Source organism: Etheostoma spectabile, chromosome 7, assembly GCF_008692095.1.
Source record: "Etheostoma spectabile isolate EspeVRDwgs_2016 chromosome 7, UIUC_Espe_1.0, whole genome shotgun sequence".
In the NCBI taxonomy this organism is placed as follows: Eukaryota; Metazoa; Chordata; class Actinopteri; order Perciformes; family Percidae; genus Etheostoma; species Etheostoma spectabile.
Genome location: NC_045739.1, coordinates 14756260 through 14773333, shown reverse-complemented (window position 1 = coordinate 14773333; position 17074 = coordinate 14756260). Strand labels below are relative to the sequence as shown.

The 17074-nt window shown below is 37.6% G+C and overlaps 1 protein-coding gene across 2 annotated transcripts in view; it reads left to right on the top strand.

The window, feature by feature from the left end:
• acot7 (acyl-CoA thioesterase 7) overlaps positions 1-17074 on the top strand; it is a 65807-nt gene that overhangs the window by 33712 nt on the left and 15021 nt on the right. For both annotated transcript variants that reach the window (XM_032521065.1, XM_032521066.1), the window contains 2 exons: positions 4272-4388; positions 12837-13021. In XM_032521065.1, coding sequence (XP_032376956.1) covers positions 4272-4388; positions 12837-13021 — 302 coding nt within the window. The remainder of the gene's footprint in view (positions 1-4271; positions 4389-12836; positions 13022-17074) is intronic.

Below are 17074 nucleotides of genomic sequence, written 5' to 3'. Positions count from 1 at the left end.
GGGGGGTCGCGATTCGGCCTTCTCACCCTGCGACACAGGTTTATGGAGCTGATATTTTGGTTTTATTTTGCATATTGTTACAGCCATACAGAACACTAATCTAGAATTCAGACAACAATACACCACATCAACAGCTTAATGAAATTATGATATACTAATTAATTCATTCATTCATTAATTTTCCTCTGAAATTACGGAATGCTAATGAACCATTTTGGGGAATCACTGAAGCTTTCTCCCAATGTGACAATTGTGTGGTAAGAAAAAATAAACAACTAAAAATCCAACAATTTAGATAATGAAGACTTTTATCAGTTAATGTACGTAATTGCCTCTCAGCTCTGCCAACAGAACTAACTAGCTATACAACAGTGTTTTCAACCAACCAGCTTTGCAGCTTTTAACTACTCATAGCTACTTTTAGGCCATGGGAAGTCTCTAAGGGAGTGTGGTAAAGTAAAGAACATGAGCAAACTGGGGTAATTATCCCCCCACACCCACCAGCCTTGTTTTCACAAGGCATCTGGAGAGCCGCTAACACCAGGAAGCCAGGGAACAAGACCACGGGAGCCCACTCTCACATCTCTACACAGTCTTAAAGTCCTTTCCACAAATAACCAAGTCCTCCGTACATTATTTTCTTACAAAGTTACAGAGTTTGTGTCATGCCAGAAAATGATATTCGTGACTTTTCAATTCTAGCCATTTAGCACATTAGCATTCACTTCATACCATAGCATGCTGAGTGGGGGCTTTCTCTCCATCCCTTATGAATCCTTTATTTACCCCAAATGACCTCCTAAAGATTATTTCATTCTGATAAGAGCCATCATTCTATTTCAGAGAAACAAAAAAAATATAATCTCATTTTTTACCATTCAGTATAAGCAAATGGATTATCAAATGAGATAGGGTCGTTTTGTTCCAAGGATTAATATTATCAGAGCTTATCAGCTGATGCCTGTCTACTGCTACCATAGCTGCTATTTTAGCACTATTCTGAGATAAAGACAGACAGTGATATTTGTGTAAAAAAGCCAACAGCGATAGATTGTTAATAGCAGCTTATCTGGCTCAGTTATTATATATAGATTGTATTTGTAACTGTTCCTGTTTTATTACTTTATAGCAAATAAGACTACACTGGTATGGACTGGTATAGGAGCAGTAGTAAAATAGATTATTCATGGGGAGCTTCCAGAGTTGAGGGAAGGTACTGGACCATGAGAAGGAGACAGTTAAATTTAACAATGGCAATAGGGAAGCCGACTTTATTTTAATGATGTGCAAGACCATCAGTGTAAGACCGGCAGTAAGTTGGAAATCATGCCTCAGTTAACATATACTTTTGCAAGATAAAAATAGGTTATTGGTATAAAAAAATATTTTAGTCTTCCTTAAACCACACAGCATTGATATTTCCTTTTAATTTGACATGTAGAACTTGTTAGCAAAAAGTATTGAAACATTATCATTCATTTGGAGTTGTGTGTCCGTCCACCGGCCAAATGTAAATCCAATATTCACTTTCTTTTAGCTGCTAACTTTGTCTGTCTGCTGTAGCGCTGAGCAGGTAGAGGATATTTATAATTTTTTGCTCTGAAACGATGAGAGTGAACCAAAACAGTAAAGTTAAGGGTCCAAAACGGTAGATTGACCCTTTCACAATACATGTGATCCTTTGTTAATGTAAAAATATTGATTATAAAAAATAATAAAGGGATAAAGGCGTCTTCTTCTTTTTTTTAATTATCGCTGTGTTAATACTGACTAACTTTTGTATAGCACCTATTAGCTTGTCGATGTTCTCAAAGTCAAAATATTTCATTTTGAAATTTTTTTATTGTTCAGTTTAGCGTTCTTCTACAATCACATTCATTCATTTATCATCTCGTCAGGTCATGAGCCATCAACATTAAGTGTGGCATGCTCAGACACGACCACGCAAGACTTTAAATAGCAGCAGCCTGCTTTGCCTTGTACCAAGGGGAAATTTTAAATCTTAGGTGAGATCCCATCAATTTTCACAACATAGCAGAGATGGATAAAAAAAAAAATGCTTCTGCAACTGCCTTAAGGAAGGAAGTGATATATTACATTGCCCACACACACTTTAAGCCTGGCATGTCACCTTTCTGAACTACAGCCATATTACCAGCCTTTATCAGAGAGTGTTTTTAATGATTATAATTCCCTGATCAATGAAACACAACACTGGCATTCACAGATAAATACATAGACATATTTTAATTGTCTGCAAAACTGAACGTGTTTCAGCTAGAAGCCGTTATTGCAGTGCTATCAACAGGGTTTTAGTTTGAGTTAAAGTGATGCTCTGGCAATTTGGGATGAGAGGATGTCAAAGAAAAAGGCATGTTTAATTTTTAATCAACTCAGCAGGCCCATTTTTACAGTGAATGCTGCATTTAGGAGCAAGCAGCACATTCTGTTTGTACGCCCACACGTTTGGCTGTCATACAGTGCAGATGGTTGAAGCCTTTTGGGGCCAAACCAGCCATCAGCAAACAGACTCATTGATTTTCTGAGGCCTGAGAGATACAAAAGCAACTCAGAGGGGACGATTGGGGCAACAGGAGTGTGTAGTGAAGTGTAGTTGTCTGAATATCTTAAAATGAGCATACGTTCACAAACACACGCACATTACTCATGCACACACACTTTCTCCGACATTAGAAACATATGCCACCCTCCTCCTTCCTTTTCTCATCTACAACCCACCTACTCCATACAAGATGTCCCACTTTCTGTGAGAAACCCACAAACATCTGTTTCCTTCACAAATGACACAAGCTGACATGGCCATATGTGTGGCACATAGAGAAATGCAGATGTAGATTTGTGTGAATACCTCTGTGTCCACTTTCTGAGGGGAAACAATGGCTTTCAAAGCTAAAATCTGTAAGTTGGAGTTCCTGCTTAAAGTGCTTTCTTGCCCTTCAAATCATTTGCAAGCTTTTAGTGTGGGAATTGGTACAAGTGTTATGTACATACTTTTAGGATGGATATTTGATGTGATCTAACATCTTTAAAGTGATACTTCACACAACATTTATCATTTTAGTATCAAATACTCACCTCCTGTCAGTTTGAAAGGTGGCTGGTAAGTGTTTCTAATAATAATTGTTCATTGCAGAGTATAAATTATTAAACAACCTTCAGATCTAGAGCACACAGTTATAAAAAAAAAAAACTTTTAATAACACGCAGCATGTATGATGTCAACAATCAGTAAGTTTTCTTCAGATGAAGGCGATGTGTTGAGGCACTGGTTCAGTGTGCCCAGATCCCCCTTTTCAGACCTCTGTGGCAGCATAATCTATAGTTCCAACTTTTTTGTCAAGTTAAGGCTAAATGTATTAGTCACACACAACAAACACAAGCATCTAACTCTGTGACACTGGCAGTTACATATCCTCTAGCCTAAAGATACAATATTTTAATGTACCTCACCAAAACATACACAACACATACTGTGGTGTTGGTAATAGGCTGCAGGAAGTTTTTTATGATGCTGCTTTTCTTTAACTTTTGCCTTTTTGCCCATTAATGACCGGCACTCTATAAAAATTACATGAGCAGTCTATACTTCAACCTCAGACAGGATTGTTTTAAATTGGGCTAGCCAATGTTACCCAACTGTCACACTGCTGCTAATCAAGACCAGTTGTGTTTTGTAGGGCTGCCAATACATCAATAAAACACTTAATTGTTATGATTGAACTATTTTCCATTACGTAGCTTTGTTTCTGAGCTGTTTCCTCACTATTAAAGTGAGAAATCATTTATACTGTATTTACACAGACTCTCAGTCTGGGGTTGATCAAGATTTCTATATGGATAAGTCTCTTATTTTAAAGTAAACTGCTTTTACATTCTAAAAGGTGAGCACTTGACTCAAATTGATTCATAGATTGTTACAAAACAGTGTTCTGTGACCTGCAATATGGTGAAGGACTGGTTATATTTAGGCATCTAAAAAGGGAAAAAAAGGAAAATAATCACCCTTATGGCTAAAGGAATAGTTCAACATTTTGGGGAATAATACATCAAAACAGAGGTAAAGAGTTCACACAGCTAAAAATAATACAATTTTAATTTTATATAAAATACAATAATCAGATATGTTAATAACCACTTTTGTGATTTTCCACAAGACATGCATAGAAAGTGTCTATTAATGTTCCAGTATGAATCCACTGTATATCTTTCAAAAGTCTGTATGTACAAAACTGTGTGTGTGTCTGGAACAGGCGTGACCATGAAGCTGATGGATGAGGTCGCCGGCATTGTGGCTTTTCGACACTGCAACACCAACATTGTCACTGCCTCTGTGGAAGCCATCAACTTCCATCGCAAGATCAACAAAGGTAAGGATGACATAGAGAATACACTAAGAGCTTAAGTCACTGAAACATAAAAATATCCACGGGTTGAAGGATATGTAGGCTACCTTTTTAAAACATGTACTGTAAGAAGTTTCATGATGCTGCTTTTCTTTAACTGATGCCTCTTGCCCATTAAGGGAAAAAAACAAATACATGAAAAAGTGGAAACACTCAGCAGTCTATAAAATAAGCCTTAGACAGTGTTGTTTTAAACTGGGCTGTCGCTACATCTGGAAAAACACACTATTGTTATGAATTATCTAATTTCCATTACCAAGCTTTGTCTCTGAGCTGTTTCCTCACTGTTAAATTGAGAAATTATGTGTACTCTATTTACCACAACAACTCTCAGTCTGTGAAGTCAAGATTTCCATATAGACAAATTCTAAGCCTCTTATTATAAAGTGCATTTAAGGGTTTTGACAACACCAGTATCCACTTAACCTTTCAGTCTTGATGGGTAGAAGTGTCCCCTCAGAATTTATACTTCTGACAGTTAAACGCTGGGTTTAAGGTTTTTTGGCAGCACAGTTTGGATAAAGTACATCAATCCAAGAAGGAACTCTTCTACAGATACATACCTACAGACAAACTTGATCAGAACAAGAGGAATGTTAAAATTTGACATGCAGTGCATGTTTCTTAACTGATTCATAATAATAATAATAACTGAATATTTTACTGCTGAGTTATGAAATGCTTTTAGATAAGGATTATTAAAGAGTTAAGTTATTAAGAGAAAATTTCAAAGGGCAAACAGCATTTAGACTGTAAGAGTGAGGGCCAGAAAACTTCATTTATAAAAAATATATTGTAACCAGTTTGTTCATTTGTCATTTGATGGAATCTAAATATGTCAAGGGACTGAAAGCAGCCTTTTAAAGTTGTGTAGAACCGTGTATAACATTTATTGGTTTCAGTGTTTCTCTTTTATCTGTTCATGTGCTGGCGACATTGTCATCCAGACATCCATTGCTAACATTCAGATGTTATGATTATCCCGGGATATAATGTTAACACCAGCTACATCTCTCCCCATTGTTTAAACATGAATGAAAGGAAAGTTTATACACTTCACAGCTCAACACAAGTGTGCCAGATCAGCTGTAAATTGTTTACAGTACATTCATGTTAAAATACAGCTGATTTTTATTCAAGCAGGATTTTACTAAAAGCATTTTTTCAAGGAGGCCTGAGTAAAGAGTGAGTGGCTGAGAAGGATGTGAGAGAGGTCATGTTTGAACAATAAACAATTTTAAACACATATTCCTGGTTTTCAGGACCAGAAAACTGAACAGTACCGATTGGTTGAGATCCATGTCCACTTCTTTTAGCTGCTTCTAGTCACTCCAGTTGCTGCCTCCGTCTGTCCTCTGAGGTTAGGTGGTGGTGACATGATTTCCCCTGGCTTCCACAGTGACTTAGGTGTTATGTCACCAGTAGAAGTCCCACTTGGAAAGAAAAGGTGGTCAGACAGAAAACTAAAAAAGGTGTGTTTAGGAAAAGAATGATCAAGTTTCACATAAAACAAACATCCCAAAATAGCTCCCCCCAAAAGGCTGCACCTTTGGATAATTATTTTCCTTTTATGGTATGTTTTTTTTCTAATTGTTTTCTACAGCCAGTCCTTCACAATTAAAGAGCAGAACGACCCGTTTCTAAATTAATCATTTGTCACCAACATTTAACAATAACACGTTGAGAAATCTATGAATGATAATTGTCCACTGACAGCAGATGTTCTAATGTTATCATGAGTGTATTATAACATTATTTAGTGGGTCCTAAACTGAGCCCTTTGCATGATTTCCTCACAGGGAGGGTACTGCCACCATAACCTCTATACTATAGATGTCAAAGTGGAGGATATGTGGTTTAATTGGCCTTTGTCAATTTTGGCTAAGATGGTAGGATCCGCCTGAGAAGCCAAACTTAGGCAAGAAGCACACAACCATAATAATTAGCTACCATTAGTCCATTGATATGTAGTAAAAATCAGCTGGATGCAAGGAGATCAGGTAGACTGATGAAAGACATTCTGGGGAAAATCACTGAAAGGCAGACATTTATGCACATGCCATACAAACTTCTGGGAAGCTAGAGGACCACACACCAGAAGAGACAGACATAATGAACATTAAAGACAGTGAGATGGAAAGTTAAGACCGAGAACATTAAACAGACTGAGGTCTGTCTGTTATGTAGAGGATGTTCAGATGATTTGTTTATATGTTTTTGGAGGACCCGTACAGATTTTCATTCTCATTGGGTCCAGCTGTAGAAATATAACTGCAGAGCTGGTTTACAATGTAAACAATTATCATCAGTGAGAAGAAAACACAAAAGACCTGAATGTACTCTATGGATAAATAAAGCAGAGTTTAGGCTATGTGCTAACCGTAATACTTAGAGAAGGGGTTAAATGATTGAATAATGAATTGACACATTTAAAAACAATTTAGAAGGTAATTGCATCTGCTATGAATGTATGCAAAAACTATGATTAAAAAATTATAAAATGAGTATTTAGTTTAAGCATTGTGTAGGTTTAAGGGAGGATCTATTGTCAGAAATTGAATATAATATTCATAATTATGTTTCTATGTATTTTTGTTGTTGTTGTTAATTACTGATGTTTTCTTATCATACAACTCATTTTTCACTTCATTTACTGTTTACAATGAAGACAGTGAAGGTTTTCCTGGATTGCGTCTTTGCATTTAGGATTATGACATCAAGGTCTTTTTCCATGTTTTGAGATGAAATGTTTGAATAAACATAGCCCCAAGATCCCAGGCTGTGTGAGAGCTAAAGCATCAATGTCACACTGAATTGACATATGTGTTGAGTGGATTGTTTTTCATTGGCAAAGAAGTATGAATACTTAAAATTATTATCTAACTCCAGCTTGAATGAAGTCATTTTCTATGTTTAAACATTAGAAAATGGCTTCACTCATGTCACAGTTTGTGAGTCACTTATTTATTGTTACACTTGTTTATAAGTGTTTTTTCTTGTTTGCGTCTACAGAGAAAAGCGTTTAATTTTCCAACCCCTCTAAACACAGACTTTGCAAAAATTACTTAAGCATTGAACAATAATGTACATTAATTGACAATGAGAATAGTGTCAGTGAGGTGCCGTTGATTAACCACATGAGTGTTCAGCCAGTCCTCTTCTCCATTATCCACTACAGCTAAATGCTCAGTGGTACAAAGAATAAGAAGAAAGACATACGTACAACTTCAAAAGGTGAATGTTGGATGAAAGATTTCAGGGAGAAAAAATAGAATGCTAAAGGTGAGAGAAAGAAATAAAGGAACCAGTGTTGCATAATGAGTAAATTACAATAATGTTCTTGTTCATTAATTGGTACTTCAATTGATCCTGCATGATCATGTGATTTTTGCTGGTGAATGAATGAGGAAATGATTGTGTGAATTGTTTAATTTCGTGTCTGGCTGCTTACACATCCCATCCATTATATGTTATGCAGACACATTTTAAATAAACACTTTCATAGTGATGAAACTAACAAAGTATATACATAAAGATTACAAGAATAAAGCAAAACAAACATACAGATAAATAAATAAAGAGTAAATACAGTTAAGTTACTAATATAAAGTTAACATTTCTACATAAAACCTTTTCAGACCAAAATAAATTTTAGTAGAAGTTAAAGGAGAATTCCGGTCGATTTGAACATGTAGCTCTGTTTTTTTTTTTTTTAATTTATAGTGCTGTCAGTAGCGAGACAAATGAAAAAAATTGGTGCTGTCTAAACCGAGTTATCCTCCTGCTAGGGTTAGCACCCAACAGGCTTAAACAGGGCAAGTTTTAAACATGTTTTTAGCCTCTAAATGTGCAGTTATTTCTTCCAAGTGAACACAGTGAATTTGACTGCAGTAGATGTAACAGAAAGGCATAAAAGTTAAGTTGTGACCCGGACTTCTCCTTTAAGGCTGCATAATATATTGTTATTTATTTTTATTTTTTATATCGTTATATCAACTGGCGCACCAAACACATCGCAAAAGGCTGCAACACACCGCAAAAGACACCCAGAGAGTTCCTGTGTCAGCCAAACTCAAATATCCAACGTCTGCTTAACGCAAGTTATATTGTTTTTGTCATTTTCAACAACATTATAGCCTATCGCATAGTTTCCTCATATTGCAGCCCTAGTACAAGTACAACATAAACAAATAGGTATTCCAAATAAGTAGTAAAGAAGGACAGACTGGAGAGAGAGCATGTGATTTGTGCTGGTATTTCATCTGTGATGCCTTCTTCCCTTCTTTGGCCACTCGCTAATGCAAACAATTTCCAGGAAGGTCTCTGTGAAAAGAGAAAAAATGTAGGACAAAAGATGAGATGAAGATGAGTAGGGTAGATTTCTTTTTGTTTTCAGAAGCTGAGAAATGTTGTCACTTTTCACCTATTGCAGTAGAAAGTGCTTAGAGCATTCAACACGAGACACTGGCATGGATTCTCCTGACAGCAGATTAGCTGTATCAAACAGATCTTCAGAGGTGGGACTCTGCCAATTTTTCAGGTTGGCTGACCTTCAATGCTGCACAAGTCCAAGATCTATCCTCTGCAGACATCAATTATTAATCCTGAAGGTCTTTAAAAAACTCACCCAGTCTCACCAAGGCATCATTTTTTGTGTGTCATTGAGCAGAGAAGGCTTCACCGAGCCTAATACATCTTTGCTGGAGATAGTTTATCTGAATGAGACTGGACCCGGTGCTGGCGGTAACGTGTAAAAACACTCAAAAACCAGCAAGAGCATAAATACTTTCAGTGTATGTGCTGCATGGAAATTAATGTAACATACCTCATCCTGATTTCTTATACAATCATTGCACTAAATCACCTTTTTACAATTCTTCACTCATCACCTTGATGTTATTTCTCAAATGTCTTAGCGTGTAAGCTCTCTGAAAATGGTGATGTCATTTCTTCACACCTATTTGATAAGAGGGGTAAGAATAAAGCTATCGCTTAGTAACCAGTTTGTTATATCACTCACTAGAAATATGTAATTTAGAGCTGTCATATTTTCCACCAGAATACTGCCTGAACCTCAGTCCCAAAGTTGAGAGAGTCATGTCTAAGCATTGGGCCATGACAGATGTAGATGACATATTTAGATTCAAAAAGCAGAAAAAACAGTTATCGCTGTTGAAGGCGATAAAAACAAGGGCTTCACGATATGAGGAAAATATGCACTATGCGATAACGTTGCTGAAAATAGTAACAACGATATTAATTGCAGTAAATAAACAGATACTACTCAATTCTGCATTTCTGCTACTTTCAGTATTCTGCTTTAGTACAACAATTTGTTAATTTTTAAACCAATGCAAGGAAGTCTTTTTTTATTACAGAAATTGAACATTGAATTGAATATTAAAAGGCACAACTAAAAAGAATGATAGTTCCTTTTTTTATATATAATTTCTTTTGGACATTTTAGGCCTTTATTGACAGGACAGCTGAAGACATTAAAAGGGAGAGGGAGGGGAGAATGACTTGCAGCAAAGGGCCACAGGCCAGAGTCAAACCCGGGCCCGCCGCGTCGAGGAGTAAACCTCTATATATGGGCGCCTGCTCTACCAACTGAGCTATCCAGGCCCCCGACAGTTCCATTTTTAAGTGCAGTTATCTACTTTTCTTTCTTTCAACTAACATAAAATATCTCATTGTCTCTCGCGAAATGTTGCAGCCTTTTGCAATGTATCTTGTGACACATGATATCGCAATGACAATAAAAAATATATATATTGTGCAACCATAATAAAAACAATGTTGCAGAGTCAAAGAGGTACAATATCATAAGAATTAGACAGACTCCAAGATAGGGCCTTTTTATTCCAATAAATGTTGGTCACAAGGTGCATATTAATTCCCAAACTATTCCTTTCTTCCTTGTTTGCCTCGGTGTTGTGTGGCCCACTGCATGTTTGCAACAATATCTCCTTCTCTGGCCCTCCCAGCCTGACCCTTAGCCTTTACACTGGGATGACATCACACACAATAATTGACTTTGTTTGAAAGTATTTCCTGTTAATAGTTTTACTGACAGTAAAGACTGTTTACAGACATTTTTTTTCATAATGGCATTCTGTTTGGCAAAAAGAGGTTGGACAGAGCCAGACAAAAGAGAGCCAGACATTTTTTCCTGTTCAAGCAAATGGCCAAAAGTATTCTCACACTTTGATTTTGAAAAGGTGTCAAAGGAAGTCTGTTGAAAATGTTTTAAGATTGGTAGCCAAGGGCAGCAACACAAATTTAGTAACAGTAGGTGTTACATTTGCTAATATTTAGGGTTGCCTTTTACAGTACTGGTCCAGATCCCTGCAGGGACCTGGGACAAAAATATTCAGCCACTTCCACTGCTAGGTGGCACTATAGCAGGAAACAATGTGTTTGGTCTTATAACTTCCAAACCGTCCATCGCACAATAAAAATACACATATCCACACGTTCCCTGAATTTAGCTGAATATCATGATATAGGCCACGCAGATTTCCGCCTAGACTTTTATACGTGAAAAATTGTGATTTATTGCAAACATTTTCAAACTCCTCCTAGGCTGTGTGACCGATCTGTACAAAACTTGGAATGTAGCATCTCCAGACATACCTGACAAAAAAGTTATAATAAAAAATGTATTGGATAGAAATTGAGCAAATTACGCAGGAACAAATTTGCATTGCAAGCTACAAAAAACACAAACTTTGTCATATCTCGGCCAAAATGAAACCTTTCAATGCAAAATCTTTTTTGGCATGACCCTCTGACGCGGCAAAACTAATTTGTACAAGCACAAAAAGTTTATATCTCATGAACGGCTTCTCCAAATTTTACGAAATTTTGAGGGTACCGTCTAGGGCCACTCCTGAGGCAACGCCTAGAGTGGGGTACTGATTCGTCAAAATGGGCGTGGCTTATGGGACACAGGTTTGGATTCACTTTTGTAAGCAACATCAAATTTACAGTGAAGAACATAATGGTTCATGGACCGCAAAAAACAAAAATTACACATATGTACAACTAGTACTACTGTTTTTGTCTATAACTCCCACATTTCACATCCCACATCCACTTCCTTGAATCGAGCTGAATCTTTGTATGAGATCACCATGATCTCTGGTGTTAAAGTCAAACACTTTTTACACCCAACCCTTAAGTCCATCATCCTCTCTTTTGTGGCAGTACTTCTGCCTGGCTACTGACAAAGTAGGCTACCTCCATTATTTTCATGATCAAGAGGTCTTTTGTAATGTAATGTAAAATGTAAACATAGGTCGCTTTAATCATTTGATCAATCAATGTGGGCGTCTGTTTTTACGACATCTTCAAACTCTCAATTGCCTGTAGTGGTAGCCTTTAGTAGACTTTGAATGTTTCAGCCATAGACCCGAGATCTGTCTCATACTGCAGGGATAACACCTAGCCTCGTCGCTATGGCAACAGCAGTAATAATACAGTACAAACACATCAAATAGAATAAAGAAACACATCAGCCATGCCCAGTCCTATTAGTTGACTAGCTGTTTTTTTTCACCTCCCTGCAGTGACAAAAGGAGAAGAGCACTAATTTTTTGATGAATCAAAAGCATTAGATGGATTAGATGTGGCTCAGGATAAAATCAGATGAAAGGGTAGCAAATGCTCTGCACCAGTGACCATGATGTGTACTCTTAATATTTGGTTGTAAACATTAACAGCTTTAAAACGATTTTAACTAAAATGCAAATTCATTTTTGACATGTTTTCTAACTTTTCTGTCTTACAAAAACAAAAAACAAGCTTAATTTTCAACGGTCCAACTTGGTATCCAGCTGAAAATCTTGCTGTCGGAGAGTTTGATTGGCCGTAGTTTCTTAAATTCATCCAGTTGGAGACCATCAGCCTGCTTCACTCTGCTGACCTTCTCGGCAGGACAGATTTCAAGAGGTTCATGATGCAACAATGTGAAATAGATGCAAGAGCAGATCCTACATTTTCCTCGGCTGACTATATCAACTTATTTCATGTCCAGTTTGTGTTCTATGTAACTTCACATGATGGTCCTTTTAGCTTACATTATTTGTTGTAAATATATTTCTGTTCACTTAAAGATTTCAGGTGATTTTAAACTTCTGTTTGTTTTTTTAACACTCTTGCAACTTCTTTTTTTACTCTTGTAAAATTTTAAATAAGATTAATTTTCTATGAGTGGCTGAAGGACAGAATAGCTTGAATAAAACATAATTATAAACCATTAAAGTGCTCTTGAGGAAAAATATTAACTCAAAATTAAAGGAATGTCCTTACTAAAATGAAAATGTCTTTATGGCAGCATACGACTACAAAATCAGGATACTGCATGAACGTCAAACATATTTTTCTCCTCTTTTTCCTCATCTTTCCAAGGCTGCGTGGTGACAGTGACAGGGCGACTCACATTCGTCAGTAATAAGTCTATGGAAATTGAAGTGTTGGTAGATGCTTCCTCGCTGATGGAGGCAAAGAAACAGAAATATCGTGCTGTCTCTGCCTTCTTCACCTTCATCTCCCTGGACAAGGACAACAAGCCTCTGCCTGTCCCTGCTCTTAAGGTTGGTACCATTTATTCATTAATAGTGAGAGGGTGGCGGTGATTAGCTTTGGAGTGAGTACCGACTCTAGAGGCATAGTGAGAAAAACAAAGGGTCTCCCCTGTGCTTTTTGTCTATGGTGGGAAATCTGTTGGGCGTATATCTGTCATGTCCGTACACACGGAAGTAAAGTATTGTAACAAATCCCATATTTGGTAGCAAACTTTGCAAAGTATTTTTGTCTAAACCTAACCAAACTGCAGCCCTTTCACAACGTTAATAACATGTTTAAAACCGCAACTGTAACGTTTAGGAATGAGGACAGAAAACCCTCCTGTAGCTTGTATTGCCTGCCACCGCTAGGGACACTTATTTATGAAACTCTCCTATGGGTCGTATTAAAGGAAAAAATGGCATATGTCATTGTATGGTTTGTATGACTTGTTATCCATCCATCCTTCCATCGTCATCCACAATTCTGGGGTCAGGGTTGTGTGGGCAGCAGCTCTAGCAGGGGAGATGTAAGGGAGATATAATCTTTCCACCTAGTCCTGGGTCTTCCTCAAGGCCTTCCCCCAGCTGAAAGTGCCTAGAAAACCTCCCCAGGGGGCATCTTTACCAGATGCCCAAATCACCTCAACTGGCTTCTTTTGACGCAAAGGAGCAGCAACTCTACTCCAAGTTCCTCATTGATGGCTGAGCTTTTCACCCCATCTCTAAGGGAGACTCCAGTCACCGTACTATGGAAACACATTTCGACCGCTTGGATCTTGTTCTTTCTGTCATGACCCAGCCTTTATGACCATAGGTGAGGGTAGGATTGAAAATTGACGGGTAGATCAGAAGCTTTGCATTTTGACTCGGCTCTCTTTTTGTCACAACGGTGCGATAAAGTAAGTGTGATACCTCCCCACTGCACCGATTCTCTGGCCAATCTCCTGCTCCATTGTCTCCTCACTCCCAAACTTGAACTCCTTCACTTAGAGTAAGGACTCATTCCCTACCCAGCCGCTTCACACTAGGCAGTGAATTGATCCAGTGAGTGCTGAAGGTCACTGACCGATGTTGCCATCAGGACCGCATCATCTCCACAAAGCAGCGATGAGATCTCGATGAGATTTGTTATAGCCACATATATTAAATTTATACAGGTCTTACACATATTGAGAGTTAAACATAGATTGTTTGGTGTGTCCACTAAGTATGGTGGTGTACCTTACAAAGGTTTATTTAGAATTTTGGTTTCTTAGTCCCGATTTTGTGTGGTGAACATATCCGGCCATGGATATGGTTCTGCTGATACATTTAGAGTCTGTACACCTTTTTCAGTTTTGTGGGGCTGATAAAGACCTAATTGAAAACTTGCCCTTGGACAACTTACTGAATAAAAAACTAAATTAAATATAAAATGTACTTTACAGAGTAAAGTTTCACAGGCTATCAAAATAAGTTAAATAAGTATGTATAAAAATTTAAAAACTCAACTCAATATAATTCATTACTTTCACCCCTGACTAAATGTTATTCTCCAGTTATTTTGCAGTGAAACTTTATGCAAATACAAATGGCAGATTCCTCATCACATCCCAATTTAATGGTCACAGACTATGTTATCTCTTCACTTTTTATTCAGTAATTTCATCTTCTGTTTCTCTGTTTTTGTCCTGATATTCACAAACCTTCAGTCAGTGACACCTGTGACTTTGGAAAAGCTCACAGCATGAGAGACATTGTCCTTTATTTGGCAATTTGGCACATCAGTATCTTTTAATTGTATTAAAGTCTTTGCTGTATCTGCACATAAGCCTTAAGCACTGAGGGCTGAATGCTAATAAATCTACAGCGTCCCTGGACATCTTTTTCTGGCTGACCCAGCACTTAATGTCGGAATGTAAAGTGTGCATTTTTACCTGCAGACAGGAGAGAGACGCCTGCTGTTTGTTCTGGCTTGGCAGAATGCCAAGATCCAGACACTGTTTATATGCAAACACTGTACTCAAAGGCCATCTGTTTAACTCAGCAAATTTAAATTTTTTCCTGGCGCCAGCCACACACCCTGATTGTCTCTGTGATGATCCCTTTAAAACTCGTCCAACTATTCTGCGAGATAAAGTCAGCTTGTCAGTGAGTGGGAATTTAACAGAGGAGCCATTAAAATCATAGTCAAAGCACAAAACATTAAATTGATTAACATTCATATTTATGATAAAGATTATTGCTCCATATTTTGTGACTCAACTTCATTTTTGTTTTATTTATTGTTTTAGGTGTGTTGTCATGTTGCCAAGTGCTACATTGAACCCTCTTACCATAAACATTCACACAGTCTTAAAGGTGCAGGATCTGCCTTTAACACTATGACACATCTATTTATCAACAGAATTCTCTCCTTCTGCCCCTGCCAGCTGGAAATGTGCTTTTGATTGTGTATCTCTCTGGTCGGCCTTTTAAAAGCGCCCGTCAGCCTCCCCATTTCCATTTCACAAAAGCCCACGTTTGGTTTGCTCCATTGTCTGCCCTCCTCCATGCATTCATTATCTGGTTTTCTATCTTGCACAAGCCTTTGTTTTAATAGCAGAGAATTGCAGCGATGATTAGAGTCATTGTAATTTCTCCGTTCACCTCAATTTCATGAAAAGGGGGGCTCGAAAAAGAAATGTCCTGGTGATTTTAATAATTCATCATCAACACCATAAATGGAACTCTAAATTGAGGCAGGGCTGCCAAGGCTCTGATGTAGCATGTCATATAAACAAGGACAGAAATAGAGACGTGTGTGCATGAAAATGTTGGATGGACGTACATTATAGACAGACTGTATGTGTTTGTGTGTAAAACAAAGACAAAACTCTTGTGTATATAGGTTTGTTTGTGACAGAGTGGCCTTTGCGTGTGGAGGTGCACGTGCTTGAACAGATCACTGAGCATAAATGCATGTGTGTTTATTTATATGAGCGTGAGAAGGGAGTACAAGGCTAAATCAGGGCTATTTCTGGCTTCATTACTATTTACTGAGGGCTTAAACATGATGAGACTGACTCAAAAAAAGATAGCCCATCCAAACTCTATGGATGGTAGTTAACCTATTCATAGATGTTTGTCCCTTGGTGTATAAAAGACAGGCATCACATGCACGAAATAAGGTTTAACACGTCAATCCAATTAACACCTGGAAATTGAACTGTGAGGGATGGAAATGTAATGATGACATTAATTAACCTAGTAAGCCAGATAATGTAGAGTTGAACTAAGTGCGAAAAAAATTTGACCTCCCTGTTCTATTTTAATATTACTTCTACCACCATCTATTGTTCAACATAGTCTTATCAAATAGCATTTATACATGTGGCCCCCTTGTAAAACCAAAATTTGATATTTTTAAAATTCAGTATTTAGGTTGAGGTCAGGAGATTGTGAAGGCCATGGCAAAACCTTCAGTTTACGCCTCTTGATGTAATCCACCGTGGATTTTGAGGTGTGTTTACGATCATTATCCATTTGTAGAAGCCATCCTCTCTTTAACTTCAGCTTTTTCACAGATGACATCAAGTTAGCGTCCAAAATTTAATGAAATTGTATTGAATTCATTTTTCCTTCTACTCGTGAAATGTTCCCTGTGCCACTGGCTGCAATACAACCCCAAAGCATGATTGATCCACTCCATGCTTAACAGTTGGACGGATGTTCTTTTCATTAAATTCTGTGTCCTTTCTTCTCCAAACGTACCTTTGCTCATTCCGGCCAAAAAGTTCTATTTTAACCTCATCGGTCCACAGAACTTGTTTCCACAATGCATCAGGCTTGTCTATATGTTCATTAGCAAACTTCAAACGCTGATTTTTGTGGTGAGGATGTAGAAGAGGTTTTCTTCTGATGACTCTTCCATGAAGACCATGTTTGTACAAGTATCTCTTTATAGTGGAATGGTGTACCACAACTCCAGTGTCTGCCAGGTCTTTCTGGATGGATCTTTCAGTCAAACATGGGTTTGGACCTGCTTTTCTCACAATCCTGTGAGCAGTTCTGTCTGATATTTTTTTTGGTCTTCCAGATCTTGCTTTAACTTCCACTGTT